This window comes from Salarias fasciatus, chromosome 2 (assembly GCF_902148845.1).
Source record: "Salarias fasciatus chromosome 2, fSalaFa1.1, whole genome shotgun sequence".
Lineage (NCBI taxonomy): Eukaryota > Metazoa > Chordata > Actinopteri > Blenniiformes > Blenniidae > Salarias > Salarias fasciatus.
Genome location: NC_043746.1, coordinates 5548001 through 5568454, shown reverse-complemented (window position 1 = coordinate 5568454; position 20454 = coordinate 5548001). Strand labels below are relative to the sequence as shown.

The following is a 20454-nucleotide window of genomic DNA, read 5'->3' as shown; positions in this document are numbered from 1 at the left end:
AATTCACAAAAATTAAAAACAGCTGATTAATTCATGCTTAGTGAGCGCTTCATGGAGCCACTACAGTGGGAATAAAGAGCCACATGCGTCTTCAGACAGAAGATCAATAGCCTTTCATTCAGTGACTCGATTAAAATGGTTTATCTCAAGTAAAAAAAATGAAACAAAGAAAGAAATGAGCCAGGAGAGTGAATGTTAGGAGCACCTCAGAGATAGCACAGGCACTTCACAACACGGCTGTATTTCCTGTTTCTGTCAATTGACAAAAAAAAAAAAAACTGAGAGACACACCGCCCCACTTTTAGCCATTCATAGTCGTGCATCTGCTTTTTGCAAGTCTGCCAGAGAATTCTGAATCACCCGGGTTAACAGTCTCTCCTCACGCCGCTGCCGACGAGCCCATGAGCAGGGCTCACATCACGAGTATCTCCAGCTACAGGAGCTCCATCAATACCGGTGCAAAAACAAGAAGGGAGAGAAGGGATCTTCGAGCGAATCGCAGCCCAGAGATTTACTGATTTGGTTGACTGTCCCTGCTTTCATGCGGCGACTAAAAGTCAGAATCCTCTGAAGGCCTGGCTGCTGACTCCCGACCACTTCAGCATTTCACGCCAGCAGCTGGAATCTAAACAGCATGAAAATGAAACGCTGGACTCACTGTCTGTGGCTGTGTAAAGGCTGTTAGCAAATGACTGCCTGCTAACACAACTGCCACGCCAGCTTTAAACGGTGCTCATATGTCAGCGCTGACATTTAAGGCTTGATACGAAGCCAGGCTGCACAGAGCCGGGAGGCCGGCCACCAGCTGTGGGGCGGGGAGGTGAGCACTGCTGGCAAATACACACTCATAATAAGCTCCAATAAAAAGGCTGTTTAGGCGTAATATCATCTCTTGAAATATCACCAAGTAGAAAGTTTTGAATGTTTCTGTAAGTGTGGAAAATGAGGGAAGCCAACCTGTTGAGCCAGTGTCCGACATCGGCAGATGAGCCCACTGCACCCCCGTCTGGTTGAGGGAGCGCAGCAGTCCTGCAGCACAGCAGGTGAAGGGCGGCGTGGCTAACGCCAGCCACCTCTCCGAATAAATCCCCGCTGCGGGGCGAGCGGAGGAACGGCAGTCTTTGGACGGGAGGATGGGCTCTTCATCCCCCCCGGGCCCGCGCTGCTCTCTGAAGTACTTGCGGCAGACGTCCTGGAAGACGACGAGGCAGAGCGTGTTGAGCAGGAAGTACCAGGTTTGGTGCTCCTCCTCCACGAAGCTGCTGGCCGCCAGGCTGAGAGTGTGGCCGACGGTGCCGGCCAGGAGCAGCACGTCCAGCTCCGACAGCGACCACTCGCCGTCCCCGCTCTTCAGTGGAGACTACGGGAGAAAAAAGGTGAAATCAAAGAGGAGACTTAGAAAAACTGCATGATTTTAGTGCTCCTAAAGACGATTTTAGAAATACGGGACACCAATTTGTAAAATAACCCTGCAAATTACAGACCGAAATGCTGATTTTGATGGTTGCTGAAAGTTCTATGAGCACATAATCTGCACAAACACACAAGTTAGTGAAGAGGCTACAAGAAACACAGAAGCCAGACTGCTCGCTCCATCTCTGTCACCTCTGTAGGACGGCACGACAATTCTCCGTGGGATGATTAGCTGGAACAAATGACTGCCGGGGTGCTTCATGCCAATATAGCTCAAAATTAAAAAACTCACTGAATGGCCCATGTGCTTCACGATAAAACAGTCCAATCTGCAACCACAGCCATCCACTGCTGTAATGCAGCAGTTTATGAGGAAGCATGTGTTGGTGGTATTGAATTATTCAAAATAACTCAGAGATTACAGTCTATGTCGGGCCTGGAGATTATCCATCCGCCGCAGTGTTCTGCAAAGGATTTGGTCTTGTTTTGTGTCTTCCAAGTGTTTTTCCCTAATCTGTCAGTCCCTCGTGGTTCCGGTTGCTGTTTTATCTCGTGTCTTGTAGTGTTTTGTGGTCTGTTTGAGTCTAATCCTGCACCGGTTTAATCTGACCTGTCATGTTTTATGTTTTGGCTCCGTTCACTATCACATCTTTCTTCTTAGGCGCCTCTGACTCTTCACTTTAATTGTGTTTCAACAAGTCCAAACTCCTCGTGTGCTGATATAACTTTGTTTTTCAGTAAAAATGCATGGCTTTTACATTTTTGTTTCAGAAAGGTTTTTGCATTTATACTGCAACATTTTGAAATTGATGTCTGTTATATATTGTTGACATTGTTGGATTATATTTACTACAGTCTTGATGAGCATGCGCAGTAGCAGCGTTTCCAAAAAATTGCGTTTTGCTCTGTTAATACTGTTGAAGCATTTTTAAAAAAGTTGCGTTTTCCACCGTTTACACAGAGGTAGAGTGTTTCAAAAAGTTCCACATGGGGAGATGCTTTGAACAAGCGCATTTTCAGAAGTGCTGTGAAAGGATCCTCAAAACGCAGTGGAAGATTTCCTTTTTCAAAACACTGTCCTGTATTCAGGGCCCCAGTCTGTCCTTTCAAATTCAGTCCTTCTGTTTAATACCTGGATCTATGTCTCCTGTTCTGCTCAGTTCTGGACTCTTTTTTTTTTTTTTTTTTTTTTAAAGAGCAAATCTTCAATAAAAGGAATCTATTTCTCCTGGTTTTCCTCCTACGTTTACAGCTGCACCTGCAGTTGGCACCACAGCCAGTGACCATGAGCCGTCATTCATAAATCACAGTAATCTGCAGGGAGCTTCATCCCATCTCTGAGATCGGTGTTTGTCTAATTGTGTTGCTTATATGCAAATTCTTTTATTCTTTGTGCAGTAAGTTGAAATAAAGTTCAGCCAACCTCTTAGCTCTGCAGAAATACTTTAACCCAACAAAGAGCAGGCGTGCATCTCTGCTGTTTGACCTGAAGCCACGGCACTCAGGAGGAGATGGTTTTAGTGTAAAAAACCATTTTAAGGTTTTCCCTTGTTATTCATTATTGTTCTGTCTCTGTTCACTTTATGTGTCTTGCTGCGACACTGTATATTTGCTTCATTTAGTCTCCTAAAAACAGGAAAAGATCCGTCATGTGTGGCACATCTGGGTTCACACATTTTCATACATCAACAGTATCTGGGTTGCTTTTTTTCAATTCTCTTTCATTTTCTAGCTTTTATGTAGCTATATATTCCAGAGTATTGACCCATGTTTTGTCAACAGCCCAACATTTTAGATCTATTCCTCATTTTACCCCATTCAAGCCGTTCCAGTTGATCACAGTCATGTTTTTATTCAAATGAAGACGGCTTTCCTATTTGAGGTGCAGTCGCGTTGTGGCTCAGCTCTGCATTATTGACAGGGAGATCAATACTTTTAACAATGTCCTTGTTTTTGAATAAAAAAAGAATTTCTCAAAGGGAGCAACAAGAGGTTTTTACAGCAGAGCACGTCAATGTAAATTATTTCTTTATGGAAAATTGCATAAAAGAAAATTGGGTTCAGGAAGAAGTCAGTTTTCATTCAAGGCTGATTAAATAATATTTTTGTCATCTTTCACAGTTAGATGTCATTGCTTCAGACATGCACACCCACTATAAATGCACAGTTTAAAGAGCTATGTAGATGACCTGCAATTTAATTTCAAATTAGACAAAAGTAACATCTTCCATTCTGAAAATGTTAAGTCAAGTCAGGAACCTGAATCCTCTCTGGTGTAAAAAAATCATATAAAAGAATTTCTTTAAAGAAGAACTAACAATCCTGACTCATATTTTCTGTGAGAATTTATCTGTTTTCCAGTCCCTGAACAGATTTTCCAGCTCCATCAATAACGAACTGGGCCAGAAAGTAGGTAACCCACTGCGTTATATTCTCATCATGCTCTCGCCGTATGAATCATCTGAAACATGAACGTCCTGGGATTCCTGTCTGCAGACCTTTCCTTAAAGCAGAGAATTGAAGAAGTCGCTGATGACGCCTAACACAAAATAAACTACATGAAATACCAGCGCTGACTGGATTAGTTTGGAGCTTGGCTACCTGCAGCTTGCTGTGGTCGAACATTAATCAGACAGACGTTAACAGTACTGAGCTTCTCATTAACGCATGAAATGAAACGTGTTTCCCAAAATGTCACAATAATACTTTAATTACCACGACTGCTGAAACTACCAGAAAGAGCCTCTGCATCCTTCTGTGTTGGTTTGACAAGTTTACATGGATCAGTAAAGTAAAAACACATGGATCCTCCATGTACAGCGGGATGGGTATGTTGCCTGCTTTACCTTGAATAAACAATAAATGAATCATTCTTACAGGCAAAATTGACATAAAATTAATCAAAACTTGAACCTAAAATGAATTTGCTTGAGGAGAACATTGATAAGACGAACCGGCACTGTCATCCTCAATGGAACATTCACACTCAGTCAAAAACTCTCATCAAATTATCACTTTGTTGTCAGAATTATGTCAAATCTTGATAAATACTAAGAGGTCAGAGAAGCTAAATTAAATAATTTAGTCATTGTCTTCATAAGAGTGGTATCTTATACTTTCTGATATCCCCGGTTTCCCTCACCAAGTACTCAAGCCCCTTCAGAAGACTATTCCAGGAAACTCAGTACACTCACCTTAAGGTCATTAAAATTCAATCAGGTGGAACTTTAATCACATTTTGTGCTCAATCTTCAACTTTTTCCATCTCCAGGAGAAACTAATCAGGATACCACTAATAAACATTTTGGAAGCCGCCCATAATGCAGCCATTCGTCAAGCCAGAGCAGGCACTGCACTGCACTTAGATCCAGCAGGATTCCAGCGATTATACGAGAACGACATTGGACCCAAAGATCATTTATCCTTTTTCTAAGGCTTTTTGGAAAACTGTACCCTCTTTTAAATAACTACTTTCTTGCTTTCCTGAAATTTTAAACACTTGTAGAAACAAAAGGATGGGTAAACCCAATCAAAACCGATGACATGCTACAGAAGCATTCAAAGCAAATCCACAAATTAACCGTATTGTAGTGTAATACTGAACCGCCCATATCTTCTGATCTCAGTATCAAAATGAGTCTGTCAATCATGGCCCAGAGGACGCACAGTCCACTAATTGTATTTCCTCACACAGGTTATTAAAGAGAGATTTTGGCCGTGAAGATAGGCCATGATCGGAGAGGCTTCATCATCCAGGTTTGGAACAGAATATGCAGCCATGGCATCGTATAAGACAGCTCCTCTGTATACGTTCTTTAGAAGGCAGCAAGGACTAATCCATAGTTTAATAACACGGCAACTTAAGGAATTAAAAAAATGGAGCTGGCTGGATCCGTTTGTTTCTTCTCATCACCGCAGCGCTTTAAAAGTGTTGTTTTTACACTGTTCTGTTCAAATGCTTGATCTATTTAAAGCTTTCATCAAATCCCTTCATCACTTGTGTTCATGATACTGGTAAGAAGGGCAATTACCAATACAGCTGAATGACGCTCATTCGTCAATAGACTTCACGGGTGCAATCATCGAAAAACCAATGCCTGTGAAGAATAGAGTAAACAGCCTGAGCTTAAGGTTTGACTGAAATATCGTTGGGTCAGTATCAAGATGCTGTTTCTAATATAAACACTGAAATACTGTCGGTGATGATGTCTTTGAGCTTTGATATCTGCTCTACAGTTTTTCTTGACCTAACTTTTCTTTAAGTCGGGGTTTGAATTAGCACAGCACGGTGAATCTTGGGAAACTTGTGACAGTTGGGTTTGCTGAGGACGATTCTTTATGGTTGCTTCACATTTCAGAGGCAACTTCTCTAAAACTGTTGCAGCATGAGGAAGCACTCCCCGATCATTACCTGCCAACTTCAATTTCAGTAGTTTTTATTTTATTTTTTTGTCATTTGTGTGCCATTCAGACTCAAAGGAAAATATCGTGCAGAGTTTTCAAGGAACTGGGAATCACAGAGAGATCTACAGCTCGATTTAATTACTCCACACGCTCCAGTCTATGGATTGGAAGTTTTTTCCTCGCCCAGGCTAATGGCCCAAGCGGATTTCTTCTCGACTTTGTCGCCGTATCAGCACTTTCTCAAAGTTCCCAGAAGGGAAATGAGATGTAACCCTCGCAGATAAATTATAATGAGCAAAGAGGTGCAGCGGGAAACAGGACTTACCTTTTAGGCCATTTAAACAAACACTTAAGACTGGAAGTCTCCACTACGACTTCCCTCCGAATAACCACGGCCACTACGGATGATGAATTGCTCACATTTAAAAGAGCGCTGCTGGCAGTTACTTTAATTAGTTGAGGGAAAACTCACCACTGATGTTGGAGAGAGACCTAACAATTCAACAGTTCATAAAAAGAAAACCGAAAACATCAAAAACATTCAGGGCGCCGTCACAAAATACAGTATTTCCTGAGAATTACAATCTCCCTCCAAGGTTTTATTACCCTCTCTTCTGACTGGTTAAATATTTTTCTATGTATTTAACATGAGCAGAACGGCCTCTTCTCTCTAATTACCATTTTCTTATTGTTTCTGAGGCAGCTGAGTAATGCGCATGAATGGGTTTTAAACTGTACAATTCATACTGTATTTCATTAAAATCACCTGGAACTTAAAACGACTGTATTTTCATTAACTTGGCCAAAAAGCCTCATCTGCAGGTTTCCCTCCTGCTGGCTTGAAGGAAATCATGACAGGGTGGCTTTATGTTTGGTTGCTACACTGTGGTGAAAAGTTTTCCTGTTTAACAAAGAAACTCAGAGAAACGCTCAGATCCAAACATTGGATCTTAGTCTACTTTTAACAACTTATAAGTCACGACTACTGTGCTTAGGTTCAACTAAGATGTGGAAAACACTTGAAAGGTTGATTTAGTAATGCATTTTTTACTTTAAAGATTATTTTATTTTTTGGGGTGAGTGGGAAGTCAGCTGTCTCAGTCAGATAAGAACTACGGTGGGTGGGTGGATTTTATTGGCTGAGTGAGTCTGGTATCGTTCTCTTGTACGGGCAAAGTGAGGAACTTTCAGAGGAAAGACCGACGTTATCTCCCATCGGTGACCTGCCCAGGAAGCACACTTCTGTTTTCCTAATGTGTAAAAGGTACACAACGCAAGATAAAGGAGATTCTCCCGTTAGGCACTGGCTGACAATGAATTAATTTAATAAGAAACTCCAGCTGAAGTGAGATTATCGCACAGGGTGTATTCATCTGATGCAGGCCTGATTACCGATATTGAGCGACCCTGACATTGGCATCGTTTTCTGTTTGTGGCCCTCGGCCAAAAAAAGTTTTGCCAGTGCTGCACCACGGAGTCGTTTAAGGACATTTCTATAAACTGCATATGAAGTTAATACAAGGACGCATAATAACATGACAATAAAACAGTGGAATGCTTTGTGAAACGGAGTAAAACTGAGCTGAATGCAAAAAAAAATTCTAATTTGGAATTTGGTTAATAACACAACGTCTTGCTTTGTAAAGGACAACCAGAGAAATGAAGGTGGATGTAGCTGCACTTAAAAGTCATAATTCTAAAAGAGGGGAGAGTTTCAGGAAGGTTTCTTCAGAGCTTGTTGAAATGGAGATAAAATTCTGGCATCATTAGTAAAGTTGTGTATTTTGAGAAATAATGTCTTACAATGACTCCCAGCTTCACTCCTCAGGGAGGGAGATGGTCATTTTCGAGTGTATTGCCATTCCACACTGATCCCGCGACTCCAAGCGGCTCCTCACTTATTAGCTTATTGTTTTCCAGTGCGGTGCTGCAGAATAATTACAGAGTAATTACAGTCTCTGCAATCTGCGATCACAAACATGACAAGGTGAGCGCGGAGCAGGCCGCTGCTGGATGAATAGAAATGCTGCTCATCGTCGGACATCGACTAACAGACACACTTCTTTCGGCCGAGGCGGTTTCTCAGCTGTCACTGACCGACGAACCACCGGAGCTTTTTATTCCCAGGCCTTTGTTTCACAAACCATTCCAGTGATTTAAAGTGGCATTAGTGAGACTTCTCTAACTTCGCTGAATCACAGAATGGATGTGGAAAAGACACGAGGGTGACAACACCCCCAGAGCCGCGCGGAATTTACTGGGTTTGTGCTCATATATATATATATAATCGGAGGATCTAAACGGTAATGTTTCTCTACCCGCAGCAAGTAATAAAAATTAAACCACGAGGGGAAAATCTATCTTCAAAGCAGAAGTGAAGTTTATATTCGGAGAAAGATGGATCCTCCGACTTTAAACTGCATGTTATCGCCGGCCCTTTAGATTTGCTTCTAAGCTATAGGAGCCCAGATCGACACGTCTGCCACATCTGTTGTGGTATATTTGGGAGTTGTTGCTCACCTTTCCGTGAATCTTCGGCCCCAGGGGAAGCCTCCGTGTTGCTATGGAGACCAGAATACAAAACATTGCCGAGGAGAAGGCAACGGCGGCGAACACCAGGCCCCAGGAGAGGCTGCAGAAGTAACAGGAGCTCTCGGCAGATGTGCACACCAACACGTGCACTGAGGCGAGGAGCAGGCACAGGAGGTAGAAAGGCAGCGAGAGCAGGGCTGAGAGGACGGGGAGGTCCACCGACGCCGCGCCGCTCAGGGCTTCAGGCATAGCCAGCAGTAAGATCAACAGGAGCTGAAAGGCCAGGAGGCATTTTTAAACCATTTGGGCCGAAGAATGATGCAGCATACAAACACAGACACCGGACGCTGGAAGTTGTGTTCATTTTGGCTCTTAAAAACCAAGAGACGTGACTACAGACTGATGTATTGGTAATAATAAGTCATCATCCCGGAGGTCTGTTGAGTTTTTGTAGTAGGTAGTCAGTTCATCCATCAGAGTGGGAGGGTTTTAATAAGAAATGCGCGGTAGATTGCCACAGTACTGCGATGATCCACCAGTTCTGATTCCAGTCCGGGAGTTTTGAAACTTCTCGATGTGCTAAATTCTAACACACAAACTAACAAAAATATGCATGATTGTCAACTTGTACTCCTTTCATCATACAAGACTTTCTAACTCATTTCAGCTTCTTTCACTTTGTTAAGCTTCTGACATTCATCTGGAATTTGAGCATCATTTTTGTTAAGTGTTTATTTCATTCAAGAGCTAATAATAACTGATGCAGGCAATCTGCTGATAATATCTCTACTTCAAATCAACTTTCACTTCATTCTGTCACACCTGTGGCCTCACACAGCACTCGTGGACGAGGGGAAAACACTCACCTGAAACACAAACACCATCCCTGCGACCATGGAGTACATGTCGTACTTCCCCAGCTGCTTGCTGAGGGCAGAGCTCATGGCGGCCAGCGCCTCCAGGTACTGCTTCAGGACCTTCTTGCCCATGTTGGTCAGCACTTCTGAGGTGTTTCCCTCCAGGTAGAGCTTCATCCAGTTCCCATGAGCCTTTTCTGCCACGCGAAACTGCTCAAAACCAGGATCTGAGGAAGAAGAGGAGGAGATCAGGGACTTCTTAATCCATGAAGACGCGGAGAAACACAAATGCAGCTCTTTCCTCCAACAGGTTCTTAGTTTTTTTTTTTTTTTATAGATTCATTGTCTTCGTCTTCATGCGCTGCATCTTGTTAACACGTTGAAATGAAGTCCAGACCCTCAACTCAAACAGTTCTCCACACGTTCTGAACAAAAAAGTGAAGAGAGATTTATTTTTAAGCTGCTTTCAATCACTGGAACAACGTGAAGTAATAGAACCATGTTGAACAGTGGTTCAGTCCACAGGACACTGCGGGCTGTGAAGTGAGAGACTGCTGCATTGATCTGTTCAAAGTCAGGATGACTTATCAGACATTACTTTTTAATCCTTTTCTTTCTGTGGTTCCAGGGTGAAATTCTCCATTTCCATTATTTTTGCGCTTTACTTTGAAGGAGAGCAACTCTAAGAGATTCTTGAATGTCAAAGGGAAAAATCTTTTCACCGCACCTGATTGTTCATGAGTTGAAAAAAAAACAAAACAAAGCTGTAAATTTTTTAATTGACAGCTGGATTTATCTCTAAAATATTCAGTCAATATCTGTTTCCAGCGACGTGTACTAATAATTGGAGGATCAATACAGCCATGTATAAAATCAGTCAAAGCTGTCCTGTGTTTAAATGTAAGATTTCATTCTCTACAGACAAGATGAGACATTGGACTTACTATTAATGTACAAACCCAGTTTGTTTGACAAGAGTCCTTGTTGTAGCAGCAAATGGATTAAAACTGCAGCACACAAACAAAAAAATCTGCAGTAAAATAAATTGTAGGAAGTTCTGAATTGAAATATGCTTATTCTATCACCAAACAGAAAATATCTGATGATTCCAGATTCACTCTGAAGCAGTGGTCAACTGTGTGTCAGAAAAACATCCTCCAGAATTCCTTCGCAAAACGTAACAGAGTTCAAATCAAAGATATCATTTCATTTAGGCTGGTCCGACTATTTCTGACAGCATGAAAAACAAGAAATTGTTGAACAATTCATATTCTGCATCAGATTTCTAGCTTCACTGCGAGCTTGGCTTCCAGAGTTGAATCCACATACAGAACCTCTGAGTGTTGTTAGCTTGATAAAAAAAAACGGAAAGACACAAAAAATGTCAATGAAAAACAACTCAAAGCCTTTGTCTCACTTGGAAAACAAAAAAAGAAAGAAGCCTCCTCATCCTCCAGCCCACGCCGCGCTGTCTCATCGTGACGAACGCCGGCCCTCACTCACAGTTTGCTTCCTCATGAATGAGACTCCAGTAATCCCATTCATGGCTTCATCCATCACTCTGATGCGTGCTGGATAGTTTTTAAAAGGGGGAATCTATCAAATGTCAGTGTTTTCTCTTTCCCCTGTGTTCTCGTGTCAATAATGTTCCCTGAATTGAAAAGACAGAGCGCCTCCGGTGAAGCCATCCTGCTAACTGCAGCAGGTCTGTGACTCACAGCCATGTTTACTCAAGGAAGATAAAATGATGCCCCCATTCATTTCACTTCAGAACTTCAGGAGCCTGTTCAAGGACAAAGCAGCGCGGAGGTTTGATTTGCGGTACACATCAGTGAAACACACACACACACACACACACACACACACACACACCTAAAGACAATATTTTGCAGTGTAACAGCGATCTCAGCAGCCTGGGCGGAGAGGTGATGAATAGTGACCGAGGCTTCTCCAGACAGAGGGCCTGGTAGAAATATTAGTACCTTAAGCCATACGCATGAATCACGCGATACGGACGGCCCTGGCCATGTTTCATCTGTCTGAGAGTTGGGGGCTTTGGTTAATGGCCCTCCAAGATGCCTGAGGTTACAGGCACAAGAAAAACATGATATGAAAATTGAAAGCAGGCAGACAGGCAGAGAGGGAGGCAGAACAAGGTTCTTCAGACAGCGGCGACTTTAAAAAATGTTCAGCTTTGGAGGGATTTAGAAAAAAAAAAGATGATTGCATAACAATGGCAAAATCAGAAAATTTTTAACAGGAGCGTCGTAAAAACCCATGCCAGTAAAGTGCTTTAAGTCCCCCTGATGAAGCATTTGAATACTGAAATCAGAAATATATCTCTTTTTTTTTTTCCACCACCAGAAAGACCCGAGCCCAACAGGTGTCCAGAAGACACACACCTTGAAATACCTTCCCAGGCCATTTTCCCAGCAGCCACAGCCATTACCTTCAACTGCATAACAGCTCCATGATTACCCCAGTGGACAGATTAGAAAAAGAAAGAACACACATCCAAATGTAGGTCTGCTGAAATAGTTTCCATTTCATGCCATCACTATGGAAACCGGGGACCGAAATAGAGCGGAAAATGTACTGCCAGTGCGGTAAGTTTACTGATGTGACAGGAAGTAGTTTGTTAAGAATAATAATAAAAAAAAAGCAACATTTTCTTCTTGCTCAGCAGTCTGTGTGGGAAAGATCGTTTTATATTCCAGCTTAAGATATGCATGACAACACACACACAATATGTTTCCTGCTTTGAAACAACAGTTGGAGTTTCAGGCTGGATGTTAATCTCAGCCACAACAAATCCACCCTGGAAACCCTGACGCCTTCCAGTCAGTCTCTTAACTTTTCATTAAAAGCGTCGCCACAATTACTGAAGGATCTTAAGCTTGCAACTTGTTGCTTGTGCTGTACTTGTAATGTATTTGTGTCCATAGATGAACATCAGTTTCCTTTCACAGCTTGCATGTTGATAAATCACCTCATCTTTCTTTAGTTTTTTTTTTTTTTTCTCAATCCATTCTTCTCCAGAACAGGTGTTATGTCAAGTTCACATGACTGCTGGTATTATAATCCCCGTGTGAGAGCAGAGGCAGTTCAAAATGTGATATTTTATTAATAACTGATGAACCCAACCGCCCTAAATAGCGTGCGTGTGTGTGTGTGTGCCGGATGACTCCCAACTAACGCTCAGATTTTCAGCTTAACTGAAAGAGAGACTGAGACACACAGCGCCTCACGTTCAGCTCCAGTCCAGTACTTTAATAACAAGATGTTAAATACAAAATCTACAGTATATTATGTTAATGTCTTTGTATTTTCTACATTGAGATTTGTTTTTTCCAAATAAGAGTGCTCCTTGTCTACTATAGTTGTTGTTTTTTGCTTGTTTTCCCATCCTTATGCAGACGACACACAGCTCTACATATCAGTGTCAGTGAATGACCACAGTGCAGTAAGAGCTAAAATGACATTAATGAGTGGAAGTGTCAAAACTTTAAAAAAATAGAACAAAAGGGAGGTAATTATCTTTAGTCTCAAAGAAGAAATATTAAAAATGTCACTCAAGACAAAACAAGTGGGAAATGTTTGTGCAATTATGGATTCAGACCTGAAATTTAACACCCGCATGAAGACCAAACAAAATCAGCTCACTACCAAATATTGCAGAAAGGATTAAAGGATTTCTGACTGAACGAGAAACAAGCAAAACTTGCCGATGCATTTGTTTTCAGTAGGTTGGATCATTGTAACGCTGCAGCTCATCCAGAGATCCTCACCAGCACAGAGGAGGAGGAGCACATCACACCTGAGCCTGTGTGTCAAAAGATCCACTTCAAACCGGATCCCTGCTGCATGAGGCTGTGGACGGTCTCACACCTGAGGCCCGCCGACACACTCTCCTCTTTAAAACACTACTATTTGCTCCGGCTTTCCAATAAACAGTAGTACTATACTTATCCTATTACCTTTATCTCAGTTTACTCTTTGCATTTCTTGTTTGCTATTTTGGTTCTTTCCTTCTAAAACTCTGAATTACTGCTGCATAAATAACCCGGACTTTCCCTCTGCAGTTTTCTGACGTCTGCCCTGTGGCCACCGCGCAGTAAATAATTAGGCTGTGATTGATTAAAATGTTCTAATGAGTGGTGCAATTTCTGTGAATTACAACTCTCAACACACACACACACACACACACACACACACACACACACACACACACACACACACACACACACACACTCGCTGGTACTGCCAAACTGTAAAACTGAATTGTACTGCTTTTAATAGTGTTACTGTTATTGTCTAGTTTTGTGTTTTTTTTGTTTTGTTTTTTTTACCTTTTGTGTGTCTCTTATTTTGAAGACTGCTCTTGTTAGTTTGGTTACACAACTGTTGTTGCTGTTGTTTAGGTTGCTGTCTGAATAGCTTCCATCTCTTTAATCTTTCACTGAAAACTGAAAGCGTAAAAGCTCGGCCAGCTGCAGACCATGAAGAAAGATTTCCCAGAAACAAATTAAGGCCAGTTTTCAAGTGAAAACGGAAAACTTTCATTGTGTTTTGAGTGTCAGAAGACAGAACTGAAAAGGTGGATCTTTTTTTGAAGCAAGACATCAGAAATCAATAGAAACATCATCTGGGAGCCTGGACTGCCCGAGCCATCCACCTGGAGCTGTGCTGCTGATTCATCTTGGAGCAAAGAGCCAGCAATGAAGGATTCCTCAGTGCTCCGTCCATTCATCCAATCATCTCACAAATAGCCCTTTATTTATTAAAAAATAACTGCCCAGACAGATAGATGTCTCTCAGCTCTGAGCTCATGGTGAACAAAACCAAACCGTCACTGAAGTCATTCATGAATAACTCTGACAAACAGCGTGACCCCGAGACGGAGCAACGCCGCGTGGGGAAATACGTGCATGCATCTACACCAGTAGCAGGCAGCGGCGTGTTCAACATCACAACGCCGTCTCCGAGCCTCCTGTTTAGAGGCTTAATCATGCTCCTTCATCATCTTTAACTCTCTTGTATTTTAATAACTATATATGGTGTCATGTTTCTGCAAACGCACATTTGATCAACCGCAAACACACTGCAGTGAAAAACCCCAGAGGATTACATAACCTCCAGATCTGTTCACTGTCATTAAGCACAATGGAACAATCTTTTCATACGTGCATGTTTTCCGTCCGAGACTTGTTGAAATGCTGCATTTCTGAGGTCTGTGTTTCTGCCGGAGATTACGGCATTAATGAGCTTTAAACGAGTGGAATCTTTTGAACTTGCGGGATGACTCTGTCCTCATTTTAATCACACTGCTGCAGGTTAAATGCTGCGAGAAGCTGCTTTGATCCACTCAACAACATGGAGATAAGGCTCAGAGCAAACCATTTCGGAGACGTTAAGTCGGTACCATCTGCGATTCCTTACAATCAATTCTCATGTGCACAAACTGAGGCGTTGATGCAATTAAACAGCAGTTAGAATAACACCGATGCCACGACTCTCCGTTAGGTAACTCCTTAAGTTATCTGATCTTACCACTTTTTAGAAAGCCCTGCCAAAGCAACCACATTCTTTTTCCTACTTAAATTAAACCTTAATATCTTTTTACACATCCTGCAGACCTCCGACAGTGACACTCAAGTCCACTTGGCGATAGCAAAGGCAAAACGTTCTCTTTCCTTAGCTTTATTTTCAGTCTCGATCAGCTTTTCAGGGAAATTTTAGGGTTTTTTTGCTGCTAAATGCACCACAAGTTCAACACTCAATGTGAATTGCTGTCTGTTGTGACACGTTTTTCACTAAAGATAGCGTCTGCAACACATTGAAAAAAAGAAACGGAACCAAAATGGTAGCACCGAGATGTGTTAGTCAGCTGAACGTCAATGCAGGAAAAATCAAGTCTAGAAATAACTCCTCTCTTAGACTGAAAATAACAGGGGAGCAAGCAACATCTGCTATAAATAAAAGCATGTCGATCTACAGAAATCTGCATTTCCATGCTGCTAATTCATGAAAATCAATACAAAAACACCTGTAACTATATCTAATTTCATTTGATATTCAGTCTGAGACATGATGACACACAGTCTGCAGTCCCCTTTAGTCCATGACGTACTTTAAAACTCCTTCTGGACAGCACTTGAAGAAGCGTGAAACACTTTCCACACTGCAGAGTGCATGAAGGTAAAAGCAGGCACGGAAGCATCCAGCATGATGATGAGACGCGGCCCTCGCCCTCAGAGGCTGAACCCACCTTTCTCGTAGTCGGCCACGCTGTCTTTGAGCAGGCAGCTGAGCTGGTGGCCGTTGAGATGCAGGAAGCGCAGCTGATCTCGGAGCGAGGTTTCCTCCAACACGCCCGGGATGACGCGGCCCACGCTGTTCTGAGATATGGGCAGACCCAGTCCCAGGGCCAGGGTCGGAGTCAGGTCCACCTGCTCCACCACTGCTGGCTTCTCCATTCCCACTGGTGGCACAGAGCCAAAAAAAAACACACACACACACACACACACACAAGGTAGAAAGAGTGAGACATAAAGCAGAATGTTTCATCTGCTTTTCACCAGCAGCACTCTGATGTCTTCACAGACACATCTCAATGAATCTGTTCACCTCCAATCTACCGATCTTTCAGGTCATTCCAAAAATACTCCAGAGTTAAGATGCACTTCCTTCTGATTGTCTCTGTGTTTAAAAAGCCACAGTGTCAGACACAGAAAATGGAAAAGCTTTCAAAGAGCCGGCAAGTGCCGAACCGCAATCGTCTTCCATCAATCAGCAATAGCGGGGAGCAAAATTGATATTTATTTATAAGAACAAAAGTCACATTTTATTACTTCAATTTCAGTTCCCAGACAAAAGCTATTTTCATGATAGACACACGGAAATTGTTTGATTTTTTTTCCTCATACTGTCTGTTTTGAAAGGATTTCTTGCTTCTCATTATAAGAGCCAGCGTCAAAGAATCTCACAACACTTGTCAGGATGAATCTGAAAAACGGAATTCCTTCGGCTTAAGCCTTAAACCCAACGCAAACAAAAACAGAAATATCAGAGTCCCGCTGCTCGGCAGTTAGAGATGTGAGGGAGATATTTTAATGTTGCTCTAATCGCAGGAGCTTCTGCGTCTCGTTGACGCTGTTCCTGCTTTTCCCTCCAGGACAGACAAACAGCGGACACTAAGAAGCAGAGGGAGAGTGAGGGAGGGTCTTCAAGCACATATCTGCAGCTCAGCAACTTCTACCAGCTTTCATAAGAATCATGGATTTTCATTCGCTACGTATCTGCAAACACACAGACGCAGACAGAAACACAACTGAAGCAAATACTACATGTTCTTCCTGATAATGCTCATTTGTTTCCTTTGGATGTGCAACTAGTTAAAAGTGAACCACCCACTCAGCCAGAGATGACTTCTTTAAAGGGAGCCTTAGAAAAACTAAATGTACTGAAAAGAATGAATGGACGGAAGAATAAAAGTCAAAACTTTTTTAAAACTGTAGCATTAAAGTTAATTGAGAAATAAGGAAAAAAAAATGCAAGAACTAGAGTTTGTTTACTTCTTCACACACACACACACACACACACACACACACACACACACACACACACACACACACACACACACACACACACACACACACACACACACACGCCAAACCCTCTCTGTTTGGCACCAGATGTTTTACTGCTTCACTGTCACTCACCCTCCCACCACTAGACGGCGCTACAGAGCCAAAGGACGGCAGTCACAATACCAGAGTGAGCACTCCTTTGAAAAGAGGAGATTTTATCTCACAAAAAAAGACTTTTTTTCATACAATTTTCATCTTGAACGTGAAAACAAGGTAGCCCGTAGAGTTTTGTAAAATAAGCGGCATGCTATTGTAAACAACCAGCTCCATTTCCACGTTTCATGTGAAAACCCATTGCTTTTGAGTTCTTGTTTCAAAAAGTTGTGTGTTTAAGATAGATGAGGAGTCGAGCAAATACAAACAGGGAATCAGCTGACAATAATCAAGAGCAAGCAGGGAAAGGAAAAGGAGCAAAGACACAAACAAACCAGAGATGTACCCAAAAAACTAGAAAGCAGAAGAAAATCTAATACAAGGACATCATATTGACAGTAACATGGGGAAGAAAACTATTAAACTATTAAACCAGTTACGATTACAAAATGGAAAAACCTGACTCTTAGAACTGATTTATGTATCAGTTCGCTGTTTTCATTCCACGAAAGTTTCGTGTTTACACATCAACGTTTTCGAAACGATGAACGTTTTGAACAAAATGGGAGAAACAGGAAAACGATTTAGTTTTTTTTTTTTATGTTGGGCCACCAGTGGGTACTATTGCTTGTATTCGTAATGAAACCACACACACACACGGGTACAGGGAAAAGTACACAACAAATATGGACTCGGAGTCATGTCCTGGAGGCCGCCACTGTTGTATTGTGCAGTTATTCATGCGTTTGCAGAAAAACTACACGCCCTGGCATGCACAGTTGGAGGAACTTTTGAAAAGTTGATATTTTTCCATTTCCACAGAGGCAGATCTTCTTCAAAAAGTTGTGTTTCAGTGTCTCTGGGCACCACTGTTGTGTAAACAGACACCAAAGCTTTGTGTTTTCACTTATAAAATGTTGTGTAAATGAAGCCTGAGATCCACTGGACGGTCAGCCAACAGAAGCTGGTATAGCAGGTGAATAAACAGAAGCTGCAGAAATAAGCCACATAATTACTGCCGTATAATAAGCCATCGAAATGAACCTGGGATTACTCACTAAATGCAAATCAACCACAACAAACGAGGAAAAAGGAGAAAAAAACATTAATCACATCATCATTATGTTTCAGGTGGATTTCATTTTCAAAGCTCTCCTCCTGTCAAACGGTTTTATATTGACACCTGCTTTCCTGCGGGGAGCGTCTGTGCGTACAAACAGAGAGTGGGAGTCTTTTCCCAGACTGACTGCGCCTCAGTGAAGTTTTCAGATTGCAATAACGAACCATACTGCTGCTCAACATATCTGCAAATGAACAATCCAGCTCAGCCGTTGTGGGGAGATGGCCGGTCGCAGAAGAACGGGACAAAACCTGCCATTTGGAGCTGACTGGATTCAATGAAACAAGACGGGGAATTATGAATCTTCTAATGATGGCGGTATTCAAGTGAGACGAGGATTTTGCTGGATTAAGCTAATAGTTATGCAGGATGATACCATGAACCTACCAATTATTCAGGAGTGATCAAACGTGCTACTGAGCAGTAATCATAGCATTTATTTTCAATTTGGACCATTTTCAGGCCGCCTCCCAGAAAATGTGTTTTACCAAATCCCACTTCAGCTGCACATAAATTATATTGTTTCTCCCTTTGTAGTTGTACAATGCAGCGATTTGAGCCACGACAACAGGCTCAGGAGTTAATCACGGCGCACGCGCCTGCACTGCCGAAGCTCTACAGAGTGAAGCCGGCCTCATACCGGGCGGCGTTTGGCTCTCACGCTCGCCGCCGAGCGACTCGCTCCCCGGCAGAGCAGATGTGTCATAACTCAGCTGAAGGTTACACACGCTGAATGCTGATTCACGGATGAGAAGACGACAGCCGGTGACGAGGCCATATGCACTCCGGTGTGTTGAGCTCGCTGAGATTATCGCCGACGTTTAAAGCCGTTTTCGGAAAGCTTTCCACAGCAGGCCAGCTCCCTCACATGAGTCAACCTTTCTCATGAGGTTTGAATATCACATACAAGAAACATGTTTATAGCCTTGAAAATCACACACTCTCCATTTACTGACCATGCAATGTAAAGTTCCTAAAGAAATAAGTCGGGGTGTCTGAACTTCACACTCTTTAAAGTTGCAGCACATGAGTATTTTCAATTTATCACAACTGTGAGGTCTGATTTTCCAGTCTCCGCAAAGCATCCCAGATTAAACCAACTCAAACTAAGTGCTTTTATCATCATAAAAAAAATACTCCATCCTCAGCCAGCTCTTCCAGAGGGAAGTCAAGCAAAGCTGAACTGATGAGCAACCAGTCAGAAATGAATTCATCAGAAAAACTTCAAACCAAATTATTAATCCAACTTAAATTAAATAAGTCTTTGCAGAAATCAATACATCAAAGGCGATAATAATACATTTAAGTGTTTTTTATTTTTGCATTCACGATAAAGATCGTGCTTATTTTCAAAACCTTTTGATTAAGATTTTACTTTACATATTAACTTTACTCATGACTCATACTCATATCTAATTAAAATATTCATAAGAAAAGTTTTTCTAATTTCAACTTTTTGTAGCATCACACTGAGAGGAAAAAGGTGCAACAGCACTCCAAGCATTCCACAACAACCTAAAATTCAATCTGATATGACCAGGGAGAACTCTTCACTTGTTTTATTCGTATATTTGGTAGATCACATGTGATGTTTCTGCTTCTGAGGATTAGAAAACTATTTTTCAATGACAATCTCAGAGCATATGCAGTGAAGTTCAGAACAAATAAAACAAAAAAAAAAAAAAAAAAAGATCTGGGCGTGACAAATGGTTGTAGAGGCAAAAAGAAATAAATAACAGGATTTTTTAATACAGGGGCTGATTAAAGTGACATTACATCACAAGGTTTTCTTCGCAAGGTCAATTAAAGTGCTGCTGATGTGCGACAGCGGGTCGTTTCCTTAGTGACACGTTGAGATTACAAAGTGAGGCTCAGGTTGAACTCTGATCCGCCGCATCATGTTCTAATGAAAACAGCAGGCGGGGGGCTCGCCACTAACGACCCCTCAATCCTCACTACCTCAGTTATCGCCGGCTTTGCAAATAAAGCCACTGATTACAGTAAGTGAAGCATTAAATACAACACATTCCCATGTCGACACGTTTTCAATGTGTTCCACAGACTCTGCAGCCTTTAGAATGACTGGATGTAAAACAGCAGTTTCTCACCCAATACGATAGAAACCGAAACACTTTAAAAACTTAAAATGTGTTTTATGTAACGAGGCCTATTCTATGTTGAGCTTCGGGTCTTCCTTTGTACTAGTCTTTACATACCAAGTAAGATTTAGCCTCTATATACTGATCAATATCTACACTCAACAAAAATATAAACGCAACACTTCTGTTTTTGCTCCCATTTTTCATGAGATGGACTTAAAGATCTAAAATTCATTCCAGATAAACAATATTACAATTTCTTTCAAACGTTGTTCACAAATCTGTCT

General features: G+C 41.9%; 1 protein-coding gene across 1 annotated transcript in view; it reads right to left on the bottom strand.

Moving 5' to 3' along the window:
- Positions 1 to 20454, bottom strand: part of LOC115401383 (GPI ethanolamine phosphate transferase 2-like) — a 78171-nt gene that overhangs the window by 33597 nt on the left and 24120 nt on the right. Inside the window, 5 exon segments of the mRNA XM_030109530.1 lie at positions 958 to 979; positions 982 to 1360; positions 8338 to 8622; positions 9216 to 9433; positions 15475 to 15687. Of these exon segments, the coding sequence (XP_029965390.1) occupies positions 958 to 979; positions 982 to 1360; positions 8338 to 8622; positions 9216 to 9433; positions 15475 to 15687 (1117 nt within the window).